Here is a 24,112-nt window from a genome sequence, read left to right on the forward strand (position 1 = left end):
ACACTGACGTAGTAAGAAATATTAACCATTCCTGACATCGGCAATGCGTCATAAACCCTGGGAATTAAGATGTCCCTTGTGCCTGTAGTTACACTAGCTCACTCACCCTTCGAACCAAACACAAGAATATTATATATTTCTATTTGGCGGCCGAATACCTGATGAGTGGTTGGTACCGACCCAGACGTCATTTAATACGTGCATAAAAAGACTATAACACTACTATTACAGACTATACTTTCGTTTTGAGTTCGATAATTCGTAGCATGGGATCTCATTATATAAAAACAAGAACAGGATTTTGCATATTTCTTTAATAACAAAATGATTCAAGTGTGGTTGTATAAATAAAATAGATAACAAAATACACGTGGATAAAAGCATTTTATTTTTATATTTACAAAACGATACGCACATTTGCATTGAAAATTGTATAATCGAAAGCTTCAATAAAGATATGAAACTATTTTAAAAACTGATCAAATTACTTCTGGTCAGTGCTTACAATAAGTGAGCTAGCAAAAAATTGAATTTAAAATTAATACGGTGGAATTTGCTTACATTTGAAGGAAATTTTATGATACAATGTATTTTTGTGTTACCGTGTTGATATAATATGTTTTTAAAGCTTTATTAGAATATTATATTTCAATTACAAATACAGAAAGGCTTTATATTTTTACAATTTTATCACATTGATTGAAAATCACTTAGCATTGTAAAAAACAGGAAGGAATTATATATTAATATATTAATATTATTTGGAAAGCGATCATTATTAGACTCAGACATAAACTTAAGCATAAACAAAAATACATTCCAATAATTGTCAACGTGATTTATAAAAAAGAATCCTTTGCCAATTTTTTGGCGTCATGTGTTTTTCAAATTTCAAATTTCGTTCGTCTAAATTAATCACTTGACAAGTGGACTAGGTACGTATTTTATATATTCCCCTAGCTTTAGAAGTATACAATAAATTTAATATACTGTAAGTAAAACATATATATGTATATGTACTAGAATAGATACTACGTATTGTGTATTTGTAAATATATAACATAACAGGCAACAATACACAAGCTATACCCTATATATTGTGTCGCTTTTTTGCTCAATAACCAACAACCAATTAAATGTCATTGAAATATGAGATCTTGATTTATGATATGATTAAAACTTAAAAAATACCATTTATGATAACAGGTTTCGGATACTCAGCCTGTGCTGTGGGTAAGTGGCCTTCTTATTAATTTTGGACGCTTGACCATGTAACAATTCCCTGCGATTCATTTAACAACAATATTATGTTAAATAAGTTATTTTATTTGTATTATGTCTTATGAAATATTCCTTTGGGGTAATGCTATAAATTTAATCTGTTTGGATTTTTAAAGTAGCTCCGTTATCTTCACTTCGGGATGTTTCTATCGCGGTAGGAATTCACAGTATTAGTAAGTATCTACATAAAATCGATCAGTTTGATATTTTGAAAAATAAGTGATAATTATTGTATAAACGCAAGAAGTAAGGGAAATTATAAAGCCGAGTTTTCGCCTACGCATCAAAAACAATCTATAATTTTTACTATAATTGTCTTTTTAGATTTGCAAATTCATCATTTAAATCATATGTTAATAAAATATTACTAAATCACAAGCAAAGGTGATCATAAAAATATATTTTGCTAATATCAGGCTTTGGATAATAATAATAAATTGTATAGTTGTAACTATCATCCCTTCGTTTCTAGGCGCCCTAAAATCAGAGAACCTTTTTTGTGTAAAATTTAAAGCTACAATTTTGCCTAAGGACATTTCTCTAGCTCTTGCCGATTTTTCAAAATTTGGGAAATAACACCTTCTTTTCAACTCTCTATCTTGTTTAAGATACTAAACAGTAACTTACTCGTATATCAAAAATTTCGAAACTTATCTCAAACTTCACGGGTCTTTTTTCCTGGACTATTAGATGTGCAAGCCGACGTAATATATGTAATTTAATACGTACTTTATACATGCAATTATTATTATAAATATATATGTATATTCACTAGTATTTTTAATTAGTGCACTTCAATTCAATAATTTTTAATTGGGATGAATTGAATTGTAAGCGCGTCACATGGAACTCACTAGAATGAATTTAAAATAAAATTACACAGTGTTATATGTTGTTATGAGCCTACATACAGGGCAATGAAATAAAAGGGTCCGGGTGATAATAGTAAATCTTTATTTAACCAATAAACAAATTGGTCTACGAGAACAAATTGCAACCTCATTTTTGTATGTATATTTCTTTATCGAGAAACGTATATCGAAATTCATAGTTAAGTACTGTTTAACATTGTTATCAGAAAAAATAAAAAGAATTGATGGAAGATAACGTAATACTTTGCATTTAGAATTTCAACTAGATATAACGCATGAGTTCAGAATATACCTTCATGTAGGAAACTTTGCTCTTTAATAATCTTATTTAAAACGTAATATAAACGATTCTTTTTGCAGGTTTCTTTGAATTCATTTCTATAAATTCATCGTCTAACAGCCCTTTTAACTGCTTTGTTGGCCTAGGAGCTGGCTTGAGTTATTCTTTAAACTAATTCTAAATATGTACTACGTAAAAGTGTCGGTTATCTTTCTGACTATGAGACTGAGAAAATAGAGTGTTTACGCACGCATTATAGCGTTATAAATACTTACGTTACGAATGAACGCCGTAGCTGAAATCGGTCAAGAGTACTTAATTAAAAGTTTTTAATGGACCCTACACGAATATTAGATTTGTATAATTCATTTATGACAAATGAAAAATATGTTTGCAAATAAAAAACGAACGATTTCAACAAGAGATATGTCGACATTAGATTTTATTTGTTCTCTTTTAAATATAGAACGTATATATATTTTTTGCTTTCAATTTTATTCCAGCCAAACACGAATCAGGTTCGTAGAAAACTAATTCTATGCCTAAATTTTTGTATGTACATACATTATTATTTCTATTTTATATTTTATTAATTCGTCTACTATCAGCGTATCGTTTATTCTAAAAGCAATTGTGCATAAATATTTATTTTTTTGTATATACATAACGATGTCTAAAAAAAAGAAAATGTAAATTATTTATACATTAATATAAATTACGATGTATAATAATTAACGGTAAACGTCAAATATCGTTAATTTAGTTTGTGTTAATATTTGTGGAGTTAAAATTTATCCACTTATAAAAGATAATCAAGAAATATATAAAAAGAAACTAAAACCTATGTAATATTTAAGAAATATATTTTAACATGATTTTGGTTCTTTTTATATATAAATAATTATTTATTTAATCTTGCTAAGGGAAAGGGCGCACAGACTAATGTAATTATTAAAATATACAAATTTCGAAGATCATTAGTAAGTGAAGTATCATATAGTTATTAAACTTAAACACATTATATACTTAGATAAAATAGGAGATAAATTACATAACATAACATACATCAACTATTAATTATAAACTGTGCAACAGAATAACAAAAATATTTCTTATATATTTTTGAAAATTCACCTTTTCATTTCAACATTGCGAAACTTTGAAGATAAATGAAACTTCCTCAAGGGCCAGCTTTAATAAAAGAGGCACCCTGCGGCGAAAATACTTCTTTCCATCTTATTAACAATTTATTATAAGTATTGACCGTCTTTGATATATGATATGATTTTTTACATCTTATTTCGTTAATATATATAAATAATCATATATTATTTCGTATGAACATTTACTAAAGCACGTTAAATTTGATGGTCGTATAGTTTTTTTAATACTCGATGTTGGTTAATTTAATTACCTATAATTATAATTTGTCCACCACTTTAATACTATGTATTAGTCAATTTCACTTAATTATATAAAAAGACTCCGTTCACTCTCGCAATAGCGTTATTCACAATTGAGTTCTTTGGATGCACGTCCACTAAAATCTAAGTGGAATGTCCAGAAAGAGTTTCATTCGTTCGCCGATGTCGGCGATGGAGTGATCATCTTGTATCTGCTAGCTGTCCGTATCGGGGACGTCTTCTACGTCATCGTCGATGGCTTGGCTTGTCAGCGCAGCCCAGAGCGGCGAGCGCGCGCCGAGCTGCGCTGAGCCCCGCCGCTAGCTGTCTCGCGCACAGGTAGCTGCGGATACAGCGGCGCTACCTACAGCTCCAATCGTGCTGAATAAAATTGAACCCACTTCTCGGTCTGGTGTTATCTCAATCTGTAAATTAAAATTCTGTTTAATTCATATTCAATACTTATATGTACATATTCATTATTTAGTAAATATAATTTTGAATTTATTTATATATTTTTCTAGGTTTACATTTATAAAAAAAATGTAATAATAGATGACATGATGTATGGTTTTGAAAATTGAAATATAAAATAATTTTATTTTTAAAGGATTCTAATGATAATTTTACAAAATTCCTAATGTTTTCATTTACGTCAAAAACTTTAAAAGAATATTTGAGAAAAGGTTTCTGTTACTTGTGAGAGTGTTGTTTGTTCCGGATCCGATCGTTCCTCCAGGACAGTGTCCAGTTCTAACGTAGGCGGTGGTCGAGGCGATCTGATGAGACTGACGGCACGAGGCCTGGCTTTTACTGGGGACAGTCTCACGACGGACAACTCACCCCTGTCTAATTCGCAATTACGACGACGGGCACGTTCCCTGTGAGAAACGTTTTTATTACAGACATAAAATTTTATAGTTAAAAAGGAAGACTATAAGCCTAATGAATATCTTACGGCTGTGCACGTTATGCTGTAATGAAGAGAAGTGTAGAGTAAGTGTAGTTAATGTGATCTCCATGAACATAAACGTTGATAATACAAATTACTTTAATAAAAATCACAACCTTTTACTGAAGTAATATAGAAATATTAATTAATTATGATATAATATATTATTTAAGTTTTGACGGTTAATGAAGTAACGATCGTCTGAAGTCTTGTGGTCGCATGTTCGAACCTTCACTTTGAACATTGTCTATTCACCGCGAACACGAGTTTCATATTATAATTGGGGGAGTAAATGGTAATATGTAATGTTATAAGTATGTGTACGTAATTATAAACTACCTTTGGCTCTCTCAGCTTCGTACGCATATACCATAGATTGTCATGGAGTTCTTAAAACTCTTGTTCTAATAAATTCTTGTTTTGTTTACGCTTTAAAAGTGTAGTCAATGCTTTTGTATTTACGAAGTATGGGAGAGAAAGAGCTATCTTTTAGTTTTATTTTTATTTTTTATTCGGAGTGTGTTTTTGACTCTAATGGTTTCGAAAGCGTTACCGAATGAGATGGTGTGTCAAAAAAAACTCAAGGCCGACGCTTGGTGCCTACTTAAGTGTATAGAATGCGTGTATCCTAAGGGTTCCTCTTGTGAGACCGGATCTTGGCTTAGAATGTCCTCGGGTGGGAGGGTACTCTGTGTTATATATTACACCGTCATTTGGCTATGCGTCGACGGGTTGTAATGATCGAAGGACCCCGACCCAGCGAGCAAGGTCGACTTGTGTTGAATTTGTAACATAACATGTAAGTATTGTCGGTAGTCTGTTGCCCAGGTCATTGGGGATGTTATTGGGACGCTTACGGGTCGGAATAGAAGGGGGATTTTGCGGGGGATTTTACTTGCAATAATTATATGAGTAAGATTGAGTCCCTTGAGGCTTTCAGGAAGTAATATCGATATGTCCATCATATTCTCACATACCATGGACAGCCCGAGGAAATGTACAAAATCGGTTTTGTTTGGCCTGAAGGCTGGCGATATTGTGCGCGTTAGTGTGTACAAATACAACACATGTGTGTCAGTTAGAACCCACAGGACACGCGCTATATAGTATGTACCTTCGGGTATGTCCATGCATGACTTTGTAGTAATAATATAGCTCACAAACGGTTGTGCACGCTCCAAGGGAAGTAAGATAGAGTTGTCAGTTCCGTTCCAAGCAACAATGTAGTAGATACTGGAACAAACTCTGAGCAAGGCAATAATAGATATACAATAAAGTTTCGTGATCAGTAGAATTCCTGGCATCCATTACATGATGTTTCAAATAAGATGGTATCGTGGGGCACCCGATTGGGACAAAGCAGCTTTCACTATTATAAAATAACAGACACAATGTGACCAATTAAAAAAGTTTGAAAATATCTGATTTACAAGAAAAAATATGTATGTAAATATAAAATCCCGAGTTAATTAAAACAATAATATTTTTTTAAATATTTAATATTGTAATATTAAGCTGTATATAATAGAAAGAGACCGGCAGAGAAAGAGAGGGAAATCTCTCCTGGAGGGGGCTATAATGCTTTCCTTACGTTACAATTTCAGTTCACTCTGCTCTAAACTGTAATAAAATAACTTAGTTCCAAAAAAGTTGGTCAGTCCGTGATATCGGAACATTTGTTTGGTGGACGTTAATTTTTTTTAAATATTGATACTATTCATATAGATTTTAAATTATATTTTATGATATTCTAATAAACAAACATGTAAGAAGAACACACCTAGGGCTTTCTGAAGGATGTATGAGCAAGTAGGTACAGGCGGATAGAATATTTTGATCGTTTTTTAAGTAACTTACTTGATTATCTGTAACAAATCCCAGTGCTTTTTTTTAATGTTTTCACTATACTTAAAACAAAATCAAAATATTCTTTATTCAAGTAGGCTCATAGAAGCACTTTTGAATCGTTACAGTGTTGAATTAAATGTTAAGCTACCACCCACCGGTTCGGAAAGTAGATTCTACCTAGAAGAACATTTATTTATTTTTATTTATTTATTGGAAAAGTTACAAACATAATTCACTTGCCAAGATAATCGGGAAATAGCTATCATAATACTATCTATAATTTGATTATATAACGTGTGAAACACAATTTTCTTAAAACTATTCTAAGTTTATGCTTCTAAGTTTATAATAAAGATAGAAAAGTAAAATAAAAGACCATATAACATCGATATTTTACCCAATTCAATACTGTATGATGGTCCTTGTAACGTTATTCTACAAACAACCTATTCCAACCACACCAGGAGTAGAAATAAATAGAATCTTTGATATTGATTTGATGCGATATCATTGGTCGAAATCTCGAATAATCTATGATATTCGCTAGGCATTCGAAAAAAATGGCGTTTAGGATATTGTGGAAATTGTTATCGGAACTTTGTAAGTAAAATTTAAATTAAAAATAAATTATATAGTAATCAAGAAGTAATGATACTGCATAATAAATCAGAGTTAATAGATGTTTTGAATTCTGTCTGGTATAATTTTTACACACAATTTTATTGAATTAGGCAGATAACTCTTAGTTAAACTTTTGTAATAAAATTTGCCTCGGAGCGAATATCTTACAAGGTTAAATGTCAAAGCTAATTATAACCAAGGACGTAATGAATGTCACTCTATAAGACCTTAAGACCAAATAACAAGTGATAATTTAGGATTTTTATAAGGATTGTGTTAGTTCGTTATTTTATATCTAAGGTTTTTTTTTTATCTTAGAGGTGTTGACTGAGACTGAACAATATTTTTACATTATAATTTATAAATAAAAATATGTTAAACTTTACATATTACAATATTATATATGTATATTATTAAAAATAAATGGCATAAATATTTCTTATTTGTAAGTATTTTGTATTATGTTCAATAATTTATAATATACATAGACAAATTAAATTAATGAAGTATTATTATTAATTTATTTTTAATTAAGTATTTAAGTTATTTTTTTAGTTAAGCTACTATTTTTACATAATAAATTTTATCAATTTGATCAACAATTAAGAGGATAGGTAATGTGTACTAAATAATGAATATGCATAGTTTTGGTTAGAATTTATTTGTCATATAAACGTGAACAGCAAACTAATAAAAATACTAAACCACACGTACACCGAAAGATATTTTTACTTTTTTTGTTATGTGATTAAAATCAACATACATGCAGTGTATGTTAAAATGGCACGATTTATTAGAAAGGTGCATTTTGTATCTGTAGTTGATTGGTATTAAATTTACTGAAAAAGCTACTGGCAAAATTATAAATTTTATTAAAACCTTTATACAAAGTACTGGTTCTATATGTTATTGATTTGACGAATAATCTCCATATACTTACTTAACACATTATTTGACAAAAAATGATTATATCATTATAATTTTTAGGTTTGATTAGAACACTTTTTTTTTTAATTAAATGTACCTTAAATTATTTATACATAGATATTATATAATTTTTTATATATAGGTATTATTTATACTAGATAGAGTGTCGCACTACAAAAGAACTAAAACAAACGAGTAAACTTTATTATTATAATTCAAATCAATTCTTAGTTTAATGGCTTATAGTTGTACCGACAGGGCACTTATTAGCATGACTTTGCGTGACAGCTACGCTTGAAATTCGCCAAATGTCATAAAACTTTGCTAGTATGCGTGTACTTAGGGGTCAACCGTTGACCTCTATTTCTTACCGGTTTTTCTCAATAGAATTTACATTGCTATATTACCGGTGATAGTTATATATTCAATTTATTCTTGTAATGTGAGAAGCTCAATATTATTAGTCTAATTTAAAAATAAATAAATCGTTTAATTTTTAGGAGGCGCGGCATTCTTTTGTTCTAGAACTTTATCTAATAAACCCGATCAAATGTTAATATATTTAAACTTTTATTAAACCACATTTGAGTATAGGAATAAGATAAACGTGACAATCGTAAAACGCACAAATATACTAGCCTACCTGTTCGCTTCGCTGCATATTAATTAGACTTTAAATGTAAACAAAAGGTAGAAGTACCAACGGCATTCAAAAAAAGAATAGTCATTAACCATCTACGGACGCTTCCGCGTCGATTGGTCAAAGTCTCATACTGATATGTTTAGTACTTAGTAAACAAAGAAAAGCATATTATTTCATTATATATTATGAAATATTTTATTCATAGATTTTATAACTTTACACGGACGGTAGTCTTTTATAATTTACAAACATTTTTATACTCAGAGAATGAATAATAGCTTTAACTAATGTAATAGTTACCTTGCCAATTTCGCTCTCCGCCGCAAGCAACATATAACTGTTAACGCCAATAATGGAAAGCCAAATATACACGATACAATCGGCACCACTATCGACTCGGGCGTCACTGAAACAATAGCAGTATGTTAAGATATAAGTATTTACACCGAATGAAAACAAAGGAGTTAAGATTACAATGACATAACAAAGAGACTAAGGAATTAAGGGTCTGAGTTTTACGACGTCTATTATTCAGATTTATTCGTGTAGTTTTATTTATTCTAATTTCTTTGAGAACAATAAGTATTCAGGTTTTTTTGGGGCCAGAAAGTTTGTATAAAAATGCTTCATCCACTTTCTAGCATCGAAGGAAGTTCTATGCTCGAATCGCGTACGATTGAATGACCATGAAACATGGAACGAAATGTATGAGAGTACGATTTTAATGAATGCGAAGAGGTATTCCAATTTAATCAATTCGATAAGTTGTTTAACAAATGTTCAATGTATCCCAGGCAAGTGGAACATTCACAATATGCTTAATGAATTGAAAATATAAATAGCAGTTTATTCTATTTTAAGATTATGTTTGTCTTTTGTTTAAGAATATTCCATATGTATAGATTAATCGAGACAAACAATCTTTATTTTGTATAAAGAAGTTATCTGTATCCTCTCCAAATATTACCTCAATGTTGGCGCACATATTATTTCAATATTTAATATTTATCTATTCGAGTAAATGTAATAAAACTACATAATATATTCACGCAAAGTAAATAATTTCAAAGATGAAAAAAAATGCGGTATTAATATCAATTAAGGATACGTATAATTCATAAATGTATCCACCTCTATATACTTCATCATCATACATCACGTGTATTCATAAAATAGATTTAATAAAACTCAGATATCGTTTATCATTGGTTATTTATTATATAATATTTTTCTTCTCGGAAATTGAAGAGATTAACCGGAATCAGCGGCAAAAGTATGATAGATTATTAGGACTTTACACTAGTAAATTAATACTTTACCAGTGGGATAAATGATGATCGGTGGTCGTTTGTTGCCGTTGTTAGATTTCGCAACCACGATGACATTGTTGGTGGGAGTGGTCGTTGTAGATGTGGTTGTCCCACTAAACCTCTCTAGGATATTTGAAGAATTTGTTGTTGACCGCGCCATTTCCACATTCTGTAAATAAAATATTATATAAGTATTAAAATTACATATATACTAGGCAATATAATCATTGTGTGTTAGTATCATTTATTTCCGTCCAATTTTCCGTAACGTGAATAGGTATCTACTGGTGATTACGTAAGAAACAATTCAATTATACAGATTTGGTGTGTGTATTCAATTAATCATTCCGCATTTCAACTATTGCCAATCGTTAGATTGTCAACAATGATCTTCATTGCGATTACATTAAATAATTAATATATGATATATGTGTGTGTATATAAATTATAATTCATAGCCTATAATAATCTAGTAACTCCAAATGGTTATCCTGGTTTTAAGATGTTACATACAAACTGATAATTAATATTCCTATTTATAATTCAAACTTTATATTTTCATTATGACATTTTACAAATTCTAACATTGTATTTAAACTCACAATCGATAATTTTGCTTAATTTAATTTATTTTTAACATTTTGACATAAAACCGTATTTAGACTGTTTTTCTATTGTCTCTTTATTTTTATTAATTTTATAATGTTTTAATTAATCAATTAGCTTTTTACAATGTTGACTTATATTTCAATTTCCAAGTAATCTTAGGACACCTGTAAAAAAGTAGGCAATTACCCATTTACTTATTATGATTTACTTTTGGTTTACTGTATATTTTTGTTGTACTACTTGTTGGTGTTGTCAAATAAATAAATAATGAATAATAATAGTTTGCAATGCAATTAAAGTAAATCCTGTAACTGTTCTATTGCTTTCCTAAGGCCTTTAATTGAAAATCTTTTGTTGATTTGGTAATTTCATCATGATGATGCCTTACTTCATCCAACACAAGAAAATTTCCTCACGATGTTTTCCTTTATCGCCCAGCAGATGGTGAATTACAAGGTCATGAAAACTCGGTTGTGCTTGCCCGGGTTTGAACCTAGTAATCATCGGTAATGCTCTTGCTCTATGCACTGCGCCATCTCAACCTTTTCATTGTAATTGGATTTGTAATTAGAAAACGCTTAAAGGAAAATGCTTTTGCGCAAATAAATAAACATATATTTTGTATTTAATAGTTTTATTCAATCAAAATTAATGTATTTTGTAATTGTGTCTATGAATATTTTCATGAAAATTTTCACGCTTCAGTATTTTATATGTTCTTGTGAACAACGCTTGTGGCCTTTGATTAAATTCGTAGATTTATTTTTAATAATTCTTTGTAAAAAATGTGTACTGTACGTCCAAAAAAAAATATATTTAAAAGATGAAAAGCTACACTTTGAGCGGTTTATATATGGAGGAAAGCCTTGTAACACTTCATTAAACCATTAGTAAGTAAGGTATAATGTCCTTGGGGACAAAATAATGTACTGCTATTAATACGCGAATATACTTGAGCCTAAGCGATTCATATTAAAGCTTAATTAACGTAGACATTGTCAAGATAACATATTATTAAAAAAAAAAAATCAAATATAAAAACAGAAACAGATAATGAAAGTATGAATTGACTCATGTACAGGTATTGATATAACATCTCGGTGGTAGCAATTTGTACGAGCCCGATTAGGTACCGCATACTTTTAAGTTACTCGGCCGGCTAACATCAATACTTTTTTTATTTTGGGGCGATAATAGAGCAACAGCACGTCGCTTCACGCGCGAGGTCTGCAATAATAGGTTCTGTGTAATTAGCCTTAATACTTACAGAAGTGTCTTTTCTAGGCAATGTCTAATTAGTGATCAGGGAATGAAATAAATTGGATACACTAAACTGTATACATACATAGCAAAGCATTTTTTATTCATGATATTGGGAAAGGCAAAGGCAAAACCCGATGGTAAGTGGTCACCATTCATAGTCATTGCCTCTTTATGAAATATTAATCAATCTTTACATTGCTGATGCGCCACTAACCTTGGGAGCTAAGATGTTACGTTGCTTGGGCCTATAGTTACATTGACTCATAACACAAAAATACTAAGTATTTCTGATTGGCGGTAGAATATCTACCTCTACATATGTAAAGTAATGGATATTATGTATATTTAAGTAAATTGATGTGTTCAATTGAAAGTTTATCAGTGAGCCAGCGTTATTATAAATTTATTTTATTTATATATTTCAATGACCATGAGTAATAATGACCATTATTACAGGTGGCCTATTTGTCCTTTTGCTATAGTGAACATATATATTTTTAAATATAAATCGTTGCAGGCTTTTAATCTGTGCACGTTTGGAAGCTACTGTAAAGTTTTTATTAAAATTTGGCATGAGTAACATTGACTTGGCACACAGCATGTTTTAAACTGTAGTCAATAAAAAGTTTCGAACATATAGTCAAAGAATAGTATCTATGTGGATGAAATCATCGCTATAACGCTCGTGTGTTTAAACAAGACTGATCGACGGATCAATAACCGCGAGTCAAATAAGCCTATAATTTCATTTGTAGATTTAACACACGTTTACATTCCTCTATGACAATAAGAGCGAGTATTAAGTTAAACATCTCAAAACACACATCTTATCTATAAAATATTTTTTTGTTTTAGAAAAAGAAAATATTGACTGCAATTATCGATACTTAGGAAATACAATCTTAATAATAAGAAGATTATTTATTTTTGTATAGGCGGTCAAAGTTGATAGTAATTGGTAAGTAAAGTAAAAGCCGTTGCTAGGCTAAGGAGGACTTTCATTGTGAGGAACAAGTTGGGAACCAATTCCACTATGCTGCTCCAATGTGTTAGTTAACCATAGAGCAAATTTTTAAATCGAATCGAATCAGATCATATTCCTTTATTCAATATAGAAGCATTCCACGTACATAGATTTTTTTTTTAAATTGTGATTATTTACAAATATTCACTATGAAAAGAATTAGCCAAGAGGCGATCGTTTCATTTCCAAGGTGTGCTCTCAACCATGTACTCGCAAATTTTATAATAACCTTACGCACACAAGCGTTCTTTATCATTTTTTTTTTAATTTGGCAATGGATGTGTTTTGCACACTTTCTCTGATCCTGTTGTAGAACCGTATACATTGCTCCACAAAAGAGTTACTGAATCTATGCAGTCGAGTAACAGGAGTAACAAGAATTTGAATCCCTAATCTTCGGTTAAATTAAAACTACTCTATCCACTGGACTACCTTGAATAACGGCAGAGAGTTTATAACAATAGTTGGACGTATTTTAATAATATCAGTAAAAGAACATTTACAATGAAGTTCCAACAAGGTTTCTTGTTCGGCTTTAGACAATATTCTTTAACGATCGTTGCAAATTACTTCGCTGTTTATAAACAGTATATACTCAGAGATAATGGGTTTAATAAAGATAAATTATGTGGAACAGAGTAACGTTTTAGATATTCTGTACAATTTGTAGTATTGATTATGTATTTACAGAAGAAACTTTTCAAATACCTATCACTGATACTTACAACTGAAGCGAAAAAGGCTGGGAAGAGTCTCGGGTTGATTTGGATGAAACTCAAAACTACGCCAACATAGTTTCATTATTGAAAATAACTACTGGATAAAATTCTGGGAGTAATATTAAACAGCAAATCAAAGACAAGTGCCCATTTCAACAAGATATTTTTTATTTTTACACGAAAGTCTTATTGTATTAATTCAAACAGTAAAACATATTCTCCCAATCGTATATTAAATTGTTTTCCTCATCTGAGCGGTTATAAAAATGTACTAAAAATATAATACCATCTTTATATGAATTATTTTTTTTTCTAACCCGTAGCGGTTTTATACTGGTAAACAAAAAATAATCACGCATTACGAATATTATAATTTTTTTAACTTATTTTATATTTCGAAATGAGAGCGGTGAAAATATATTTGTTTTAAAAAATAGAAAAGAAATAGCAGCGCATTGTGATTCATTTCTGCATTTATTAATAAATGAAGAATTAGTTTGTGTTATGTTGCCTTTTTGAAGAAAAAACCATTAAAACAATATAATACTTAGACCAAAAGAAGCAGCGCAATTCTGAAAACAATATATGTATATTATGTACTAGCACTAGATATGGTTTTCACTCTGTTTCTCTGTTTGACTGAACTGAACTGCAGACTGTTCACCTGTCATTAGTGTGATATTGCTATTCGCTCAGTGTAGGCGGGTAATCTTGAAATCCGAATTAAAATATTAAACTTTGACTTAAATAACTATTTATTTAAGTAAGTATGTATAATAGTTTTTTAAGTAATTAAATACCTAGCTAATAACCATAACACCACAATAGAAAAAAATAATTACAGACTACGCCAAACTACAATCTGTCAAGTCTAAAGCGACGCCATGTCAAATTACATGTTAAACACTACGTTGTACGAAAAGCGAAAATGCCATGTAATTCGTGGCGCTTACGACGTTTTAGTCGAGAAAACTATTCTCTATAAGCAATCTGTCTCTGTATGTTTTAATAGTTTGATTAGATGACATAATGAAGATTTATCGCTGCAGCGAACTTTAGTTTTAACTCTTACCAGTATTTGAACAAATTGTTTACATGAACGTCTTTCGTAGTCTTTCGTAGACTATAATATGTCAATGTATAATACATAGTAGACAACGTCTGCCAACGGTTATGCTTACATAAAATAAGATACCGATAATTAAATAAATTATTGTTTGAGCCGAGATGGTCCATTGTTTAGAACGCGTGCATCTTAACCGATGATTGCGAGTTCAAACCCAGGCAAGCACCACCGAATTTTCATGTGCTTAATTTGTGTTTGTAATTCATCTCGTGCTCGGCGGTGAAGGAAAACATCGGGAGGAAACCTGAATGTGTCTAATTTCAACAAAATTCTGCCACATGTGAATCCACTAACCCGCATTGGAGCAGCGTGGTGGAATATGCTGTAAATGTAATGTAATGTTTATATATAATCAATACAATATTAATTACAATAATGGAACTCTTATTTTTTTTTAATTGAACATAATTTCGCATCAGTATTGATGTGTATAGAAATCCTAGTTTTATCCTCCTTCGACACAATAAACGCCTATCTCTTTGTGAAGGTTCCATTTTCATTTAATATCTTATCGCGAAAAGGGGTTGAGCGATTGATTCTCACTCAATACAAAGTCAAAGCTCGCGGTTCTAATATCCAATATTGAATGAACTGATGTTGGCTTTGGTATCGATAATATTGTGCTGGGAAATAACTCAATTATATCTTGTGGTAAATCCGCAAGAAATAAATGTATGTTTTTTACTTTGATGATATTTTTTTGCTTACTCTACTCTATTCTTTGTTTTCTTCTTTCTGCAAACCTGAGACTGCGTTCTGTGGATGAGCGAATAATAAATATATTGGGGTTTTCTGTCGAGATTTTTTTAGTAGCAGCCCGGAGTCGGGCATCTCAAAGTGCTTTCGGCCGGATTATGAGAGCAAGGGAATAGAACGCTTACTTGGTTTCCAGTTTGCACTGGAGTATAATATTGTCACGCGCAGATCCTTCAGTCCAGATCCAGTCCAGTCAGTTGTGATTGGTCGTGACATCCGGATTCAGAAGGACATTATAATTGCTTTCTCATCTATGGAGTTATTACCAGACTATTACCTCCTGAATAATGATTTGACTACCGAGCAATACTTTTCAGTTTGGTGTTTTGATTTCATTGGCATAAAGTGAGTGAGTGTAAGTTACTGTAATGATTTTTGGCAGTTTAGTGAAGACAGGGTATATATATCCTACAATGCCATTATCTATGTGTGGTGGCTGCCTCCCATCTGGTGGCCCATTTGTCCATTTACATTTACTCGTTTTTATTCCCAATTGAAATTAAAAGAAAACACACACACATCGAATTGGTAGCAAATTGAGCATTTATTTGTTAGTTTGATATATTTTTCAGCAGCAGGGTATAACGGTGTAGAGTTACAAGCAATCGGAATGTAACAGAAATTTACGGTCTGAAATCTAGTAATTTTTCACAAGTCACATATTTTATATTGTAGTTTTAAAGTTTTTGGGATGCTTGATAAAATCAGCTTAATTGTCATACATTTAAGGCCGAATTTTCTTAAACACGTATTATATATTCATTTATTTATGTATATCTTATCGCTTTGTTATCAACATTTGACCGTAACGCTTAATTTAACTTAAATAAATTAATATTATATATTATTATCTACTTTTACGTAGATTAATGATTATATTTACTATCTAAAGTAAGTAATACCCGGGCTAAAGAGACTTAACTTAAAATTTCACCTGGTCCTCAGTCGATAATGTCATAATCGAACTTCGTCATAAGTATTGAATAATCCTTTTTACTACAAATATTGAAAAATTGAAGAAGTAGATGGGAACTCTATTTATAGGAAACTTTTTTTTATAGTTATTTGTAAGTAATGTATGAATTATTTCAAAAACATTACAGTTGCCAAGAATTGAATTATTGCAAGGGGGTGCAGTCACGAGCCGGTCACTTGCAAAACTAGCCACTAAAAATAAACTCCGTCATTAACTAAAAATTCCTTTATTCAAGAAATGTAGACAGCATTACACTTATTCAAAGTAAAAATTACCATTATTATGGGCCGTCACGGGATCGGCGTGTGCGGTGTCTCCACGTCTGGCCTGCCTGTACTGAGACGCTCTTAGCAAGGTCTAAGTTATTTTCATAATCAAAAATTCATTTACCAAATTAAATTAAAATCATTTATTTCTACTATTTAAGCGCGTGGGTCAAAAGTCTTGCAAATTAAATTTTTACCAGACCCAATCAACCGATGAAGCACATCTTTGTTTCGGTGCTGGTGACAGTACAATGTACTTGCTCCAATTTAACTTAATACGGCTTGTAATAATTATTTTTTCGTAATTTGTGTTAGATGTATTTTATGTCCGATATAACAACATTTCTTCAATATCATAATATATTAAAAACAAAATTAAAGTACAATAAATAATGTAAAGTTAAAATTTAAGTCAACGTGCACATACAAAGAGTCTGCATAATTCGGTTCAAAGAACAATACCCCAGCGACTAATTGAGTGCAATTCGTACTTGAGCGATATTTCATATGATCATTATTGTATGAGCAAAATTGCAGTCGTAACAAAAACTTAGTCTTATATTATTTTTTACATTAATAATATTCGTTACGAAAACTTTTTTTTAGAACGTTAATAAAATAATCAAAAAAAAATTAAAAAAGTTATTTAACTTATAATTTGGCTTGATTATTTAATCTGTGTTGGGATTTTTTCATTGAAAGTAGGAAATTCAATTATAATCCTTTTTCAAAAATTAACAACTGGTAATTTTTTTTTAATCATTGTAACAGGTGATTTAGAAATACGTCTCTCACATTAAAGGCGAGTAAAACTGAAATGATTGCAGAGAAAAACTTGTCTTTTCGAAATTATGCGACGGATGTGATAATATCTATGTTTTGAAAATTACGTGCGTAATAAGTAAGTACTTTAGGTATAAGGTGCTAATCATAATACAACCAGATGAAGTTAAAAGCTTCCAAAAATGACCTACCAGTATGAGGACTGATGGGTTTTTCAGAACATATGTTTAAAAGTTTTGGGTTACTGAGATAACTGTTTATGTATTGTAACTAATTATTTCAAAAATATCCTAGCGGATAGAATACGTAGTTCTCAGGCTACTAACGTGAACTCGTATCAGGGTGTGCTAACAAATGAGTTTTTACTCGATTATCTTATCAAACGTATTTAATTATTTTGTAAATTGCATTAAATTTAATTAGTATAAATTGGTCTACATTATATTGGGCGTACAAGGGGTGGCGTTTAGGGTGATCGGTGTTTGGGGCAAATTCGTATTTCGCTAAACACACGCAGAGACACTATTGGTAGATATATAATATTAAAAAATATACTTACATAATCGACATTGTAAACGGATATACCTATATTCGTTTACAATGTCAATTTGAAATTATATAATAATCTTGACTTATTACCGGGACACCATAAACATCAAACGAAGGAAATCTTTTCCAAACAATCACATTAGGAATATAAATTTCTAATTAACAAAACATTGTTAGGAAAATAATATAAATTAATTAGCTCAATTCAGTCAAATCAATATTCCCGATTATAATTAAATCAAACTCTTTGAATTGAATCGTTGATGTTTAAATAAGAGATTATTTATTTTTCCACCGTTACAGTATTGCATTTAGGTTGAAAATAATTGAAATTTAAATGGATTAAATAATTAATATTATAATGAATTTGCAATCGTATAGTGAATTGATACTAATAAAATAAAAGTAATTTTATCACGAAGAACTTCTGTAGATAAATAAAACTACGATGGCAACAATCGCAATAAGTGCGTGGCGTGGGTTGAAACTTTTGCGTAGCAATAGTTTCTACTATGGGATTTTTGGAAATTTCAACTTTAACAATTTCACAGTCCCATGCATCCCATAAGACTATTTTTTTCGGAATGTTTATGCTATTGGTCCTAATGGTCTCAATTGCGTCGCCGGGCGGGGTTAAAATACTGAAGTCGGGGAAAAGATTTTCGATACCGGGAACTGAACCCGAGCTTCCGAGTTTTAATATTGTGTCTTCTTTATGGACAGTGAAAATACTAAGAGTTAAAAATTATATGGGAGCTGTAGCTCATATATATGTAGCTTTATATTTATATAAATATAATATTAAATATAAATTCGGTTAGAACGCGTGCATCTTAACCGATGATTTCGGGTTCAAACCCAGGGGTTAAAATAAGTTTTTTAAATATTTAATTATGTTACAGCTCGCTTAATAATTATTCTGCAGTAATATTTTATTCCGTTTGGTACAATATTGCCAATGCCAACTAGTTTTTGGCAAATACTTCTTTCGTATTTATTATTAATTTATTTTTTGTCAAAGGGTCTTGTAATTATTTAGTAAACGGATATTTATAACGTATTTGTGCAAGTGTAATTGCTTACTTCTATAACATTAAACTCTAAGAAATAAAAAAATGTGCTTTGTCTGAATTCATTCAAAAGATAATAAAAAGTTAGACTGTAAATATGTATGAATACATAAGAAATAATAAGTCATTGTTGATTTAATAAGAATATATTTGTTTTGAAGACAATACTTGCCAAGTTGAAGTAATATATAGAAAATGTCCGTTCCTTTAAATAAATAATAGAAAAGATAGATTTCTTGTTTTACTTTGATTGACTTTGTATCGAATGCAGGTACACTGTTTTTTTTACCTACGGGCAGCCTTACAGTTGAATTTAGAATTACTGTTGATATGTACATATCACACTGTTTTAATTGTCTCCTTTAAAACCTCATGTGCATTTTGAAAGAGTTATTGTAATGAATTCAGCTATAATAGCATAATATTCAACTGCGTAATGTAAATTTTAGTCTATTTCGTTTTAATAAAAACGTACTGCTGCAAACTAATTCTAGAAAGGCACAGTTAAATTAATTATGTTTATGAGGTGTCTAATGTTTTAACCTAGATAATTTAATTTTTAATATATTTTACTCGATTGATATTAAATAAAAAATAAAATGAGATGTAAAAGTTATTTTTTTTACATTAATGGAAATAAAGATTTTAGTTCCGTCTGCGGTATTAAAACCTTTAAATTAAATAACTTGCTAAGTTAAATAAATATTTAAATAACGTTGACATTGCAAGCGGTAATGGCTTTTTAGAGGTTTTACGGTAAATAAAAAAAGTGTTTAAATTTACAAAATACTGGCAGTTTTTAATTGACAATGTTTGTGATATGGAATACATAAGTTTGAAAAAAAAAGAATAAAAAAAAAACAATTCTTATGTGTGAGGTATTTCCTTATCTAAATGTGTGGTAGATTTTTGACGGTCAATAAGTAAGCAATCGAAGTCATGCTCCTTCTTATAAAAGAAGAGATTGCAAAAAAAATCTATACAAATTTGTATACAAAGTTAGTAAACGTATCGTACTCGAATGTATTTTTTATAAATAAAATAAACGAAAGAGTTAAAAAATATAGATACAGTAAAAGTTAATGTTTTTATACGACGAAAATACAAAACCTCCTTTTCGAGTCAATAAAAATGTTCTACTTAAATATTCACTGACATTTTTCACGAAACATCTGCAACGCTTTCCTACCTGTAAATATTTAAACGTTACGTTTGTAGTGTTTTTTTTTTTTTATATTTTAAGCTTTTTACTGTAAACTACATATTTAGAATTCTTAGGTAGTTTATTGTGGTGGTAATGATAATTATATGATATACGTAATAATTTGACTTAGAATATATAGGCAATAAGGGCATGGGACACCTGCTGATAAATGGTCACTATCGCCCTTAGACATTCGAACTGGCAGAAATATTAATTCATTTTAATATTTTTATAATAAAAATATGTCTTATTATACTTTCATATATATTTTTAAATACATTTAAAAATAAATATAAGACTAAAATAATCTAACCATTAAATATGTAGCTTTCATCATTAAATTCTTCCATAGTAAATTTTAATTTAAAAAAGTACTGTATACATATCTTTTAAAAATGAGTACACTAAAATCGGAATGACGGTAGATTATCTTACATTTGTGTACAGCTTAGTTAAAGTAAAAAAATATGGTTCTCTGATGCAGAATAAACATGTATAAATATCCATTGTTCGATAAGTAACAGCTCATATTACATAAATCAAGATATTTCTTTTATTCTTTTTCAATTTTATCTCTGACGTCATTAAAAGAATGTGCCAAAATATCTCTTTCTTATTTTAAGCACGCATCACGCGGAATACACGGGTTTCAATGAAACTTTACATGATAAAAGCTTACCCTATATCCGCGTATAAGATTGTTTATTCCGGACAATGCAAGGGTACGACCTACGTTTAATTACAGTTAAAGGATACTTAGAAATATAATAACAATTTCTAAATATATTGTCGATTTTGTATTTATAGTCCGTTTATAAATTATGCACCTGGAAAACTCTTTTGGGATATTGGATTCATTATCAAATCGTGTAGTATTTTTGATGTTACAAACCCCATTGGTGCAACATGTATTACGTAGACGTACATAACTTTCAAAATTGCTAAAGTACTATTTAATATGTCTGATTTTCCTAGAAATATGGATTCAAAGTCGACTGTTTTTATAAAGGAAAATATTATAGCTTACAGAAAGGAAAATAGTGTGGTTTTACAGACGTAGCTTAAGACGGTCACAAAAGGCACATACAGCAATTACATTTGATACAGACATCAAAGTTTATCTTTATATAGAAGGTCTTATTATATAATGATGATAATATTTTTTTCATAAAATATTGTTACTTAAGCGTACGTTACTGAATTTTCAGATATTAACTGTCCATACATAACATTTTAATACTCACCGTTGCTGGGCGATTTGCACTACGTATATTTATTAAATTCAAGTATATATTTATTTATATTAAATTAAAAGTCATTGGATTAAAATTATTAAATAATATTATTATAATATAATTATTTGAAAATTGTTATCGTCTTGATATGAATCGTTCTACGCGTATTGGCCCGTTGTTGTAACGAGAAGCGAGCGTCCCGCCGGTCGGTCTCCGGTAAACTGGAGCTAGGCAGGAATGAAACAGCGCCAGAACTGCTAGTATAGATGCATTTCGTTCGGCGACCCGAATTCTCGGCCCTTTATTAATACAAATTCGAATTTTTGGCCGCACAAACTCCTTCTAATAGCCAGATTTAGAAACGAAGGCGTGAAAATGTTTATCGTTTGTTTTCATTGAGGGTGGCCTTCTTTATTGAAGGGGCTGACTCGGATTATAGGACTCTAAAGTTAAACGATTAAGTAAATAAAGTAGTTTACTTGTTAAGAATAGACTTAATTTTATTTTATTTATTTTTTATTTAATTTGTATTTTTTGTCTTTGGATGAAATTAACCATATACTTAAAGGAACTTTCGTTTTTATTAGCAAAAGAAAATAGTCGGTTTAAATGGGCGATTTTAAGTTAGATTTATTTTATAGCGAGCTCGGCTATACAGAATATTCTCTTTCTATTTTGTCGTTTAAATGCTTCTTTTCACCACTATTGTGATACAGCTCGCAATAAGTCTTACTATCTGAGGAGTATTATGACATTAATGCAGCCAGCCCGCTTAACTCGCCCGGTGCTTGTAGAAAAGAGGTTTTATTTATATTCTATAAACTATTTTTCAAATAATGTTTTGGTTTTTAAATTATAAGTGCTTAATACCACAGTAATATTCATTAAAAACGTTTCGCGCTGATTTAATTTCCTATTATGAATTTAATCTGGTCGAAGTGGTTTTGAATACTTTAGTAACAGTTTTCGTCAGCTAGTGAACAAATTGGAAATGTTAAAGTTTACGCCTGATGTCGCAAGCTCCATCGCTTTACTTTAAATTAAATTATTTTCCACGAAATTGGTAACTTAATTTGCATAATTTGTATTATTAGGAAGATTGCATTTGTTTTCAAAATGAATGTAGTCTGGGAAATGTTTCCATAGGTTTGTACTTCAAAGGCCTTCGTTCATGTTTGGAAATGAGCCGCATGTTATAGTTTGTGTTTTATAAATTGTAAACATAATTCGATCTATATAATATAGTTAATAAAAGAGAAAGAAATTGAGTTCGGTGCATAGAACATGTTGATCTCAACAAAAGCCTCCTTTTTTAAATACAGCTATCTAAATTTTTAGATATTGTATTTATGATATTGAACGTGTCTATGACGTGGAACGTGAAAATATCAAAAGCGTGCAAATTGAGCTTATCGCTTACAGCGATCTCTTTGATACCATTTTAACAGGAAATTAATTATGAGAAATATAAATTAATTTAAACTTTAATTTGTTTCAAAATGATAATAATCATTTAATATTAAATACATCAGCCTAAAGCACTAGACACATACTAAAGCACTAGACTCATACTAACGTATATGTATTTAGTTTGCCTACCATTATATATTAGCCATTATTTACAGCTGCCCACGGATTAGATGCGCCAGGCATAAATTCCTTGTTCATAGACTTGCGTGTGTAGTATGTACGTAACCATGCACCGCTGTAGGTTTGTGGCTTGACGTAGCTCGATGGCTGACAATTAAATTAGTTTGGCTAGAGTTCAGTCGAAACACAATCGGCAGACAGGAACATAGACTTTGAAAATTACTCTTCAGAAATGATGTCTAATGCAGAATTCGGTCAAGTGCTCGAATTTTGAGCGGTCAAACGAGTGGCCTTATTCTCTCTTAAAAGCTTTCGATTGAAAAGACCGGATAAGGTTCTTTGCAAGAAATACTTAATGTTTATGTTTAAACTACGATTAAAATTGCTTTATGAATACTTGAGGTTTTTTAACTCAATTCTCTATGTTAAATGTTTTTTAAATTGATTAAAGCGTCTTTGGACTGGCTCATAAGGGGCTACAATACTAAGTTCGAGGTTTAAAATCCTGCGCCAAAATTCTCTCATGTTCAGCAAATTTTCCAATCCGATTGTTAGAACGAATTAGTAGAGGAAGCACTTGTGTGTTATTATATACCCTGCGTGGATGGCTAGTACTTTAGATTCAGCCGGCAGGATTGCATTTTTTTATATTATGCGTATTATTAGTTTACTACCGACGAGAGAGCTGGTTCATTTTTCGCCGAGAGAATTGGAATTGCGATTCAACGAGAAAATACTTATATAACTTTTGTGCTACTATTCTACGCGATCATGATTTGTATACTAGCTTTTTTAGTTTTGATTT

General features: G+C 30.4%; 1 protein-coding gene across 1 annotated transcript; it reads right to left on the bottom strand.

Annotated features, from left to right (window-relative positions):
* Positions 1–3,525: 3,525 nt before the first annotated feature.
* Positions 3,526–21,815, bottom strand: LOC113392292 (uncharacterized protein). Its single transcript, XM_026628644.2, has 5 exons — positions 21,727–21,815; positions 10,147–10,306; positions 9,128–9,233; positions 4,534–4,717; positions 3,526–4,261 (listed from the first exon to the last, which is right to left on the bottom strand). Exons 2-5 carry the CDS (start codon positions 10,295–10,297, stop codon positions 4,157–4,159), a joined length of 546 nt encoding a protein of 181 aa, XP_026484429.1. The 5' UTR covers positions 10,298–10,306; positions 21,727–21,815; the 3' UTR covers positions 3,526–4,156.
* Positions 21,816–24,112: the final 2,297 nt, after the last annotated feature.

This window comes from Vanessa tameamea, chromosome 5, assembly GCF_037043105.1.
Source record: "Vanessa tameamea isolate UH-Manoa-2023 chromosome 5, ilVanTame1 primary haplotype, whole genome shotgun sequence".
NCBI lineage: Eukaryota > Metazoa > Arthropoda > Insecta > Lepidoptera > Nymphalidae > Vanessa > Vanessa tameamea.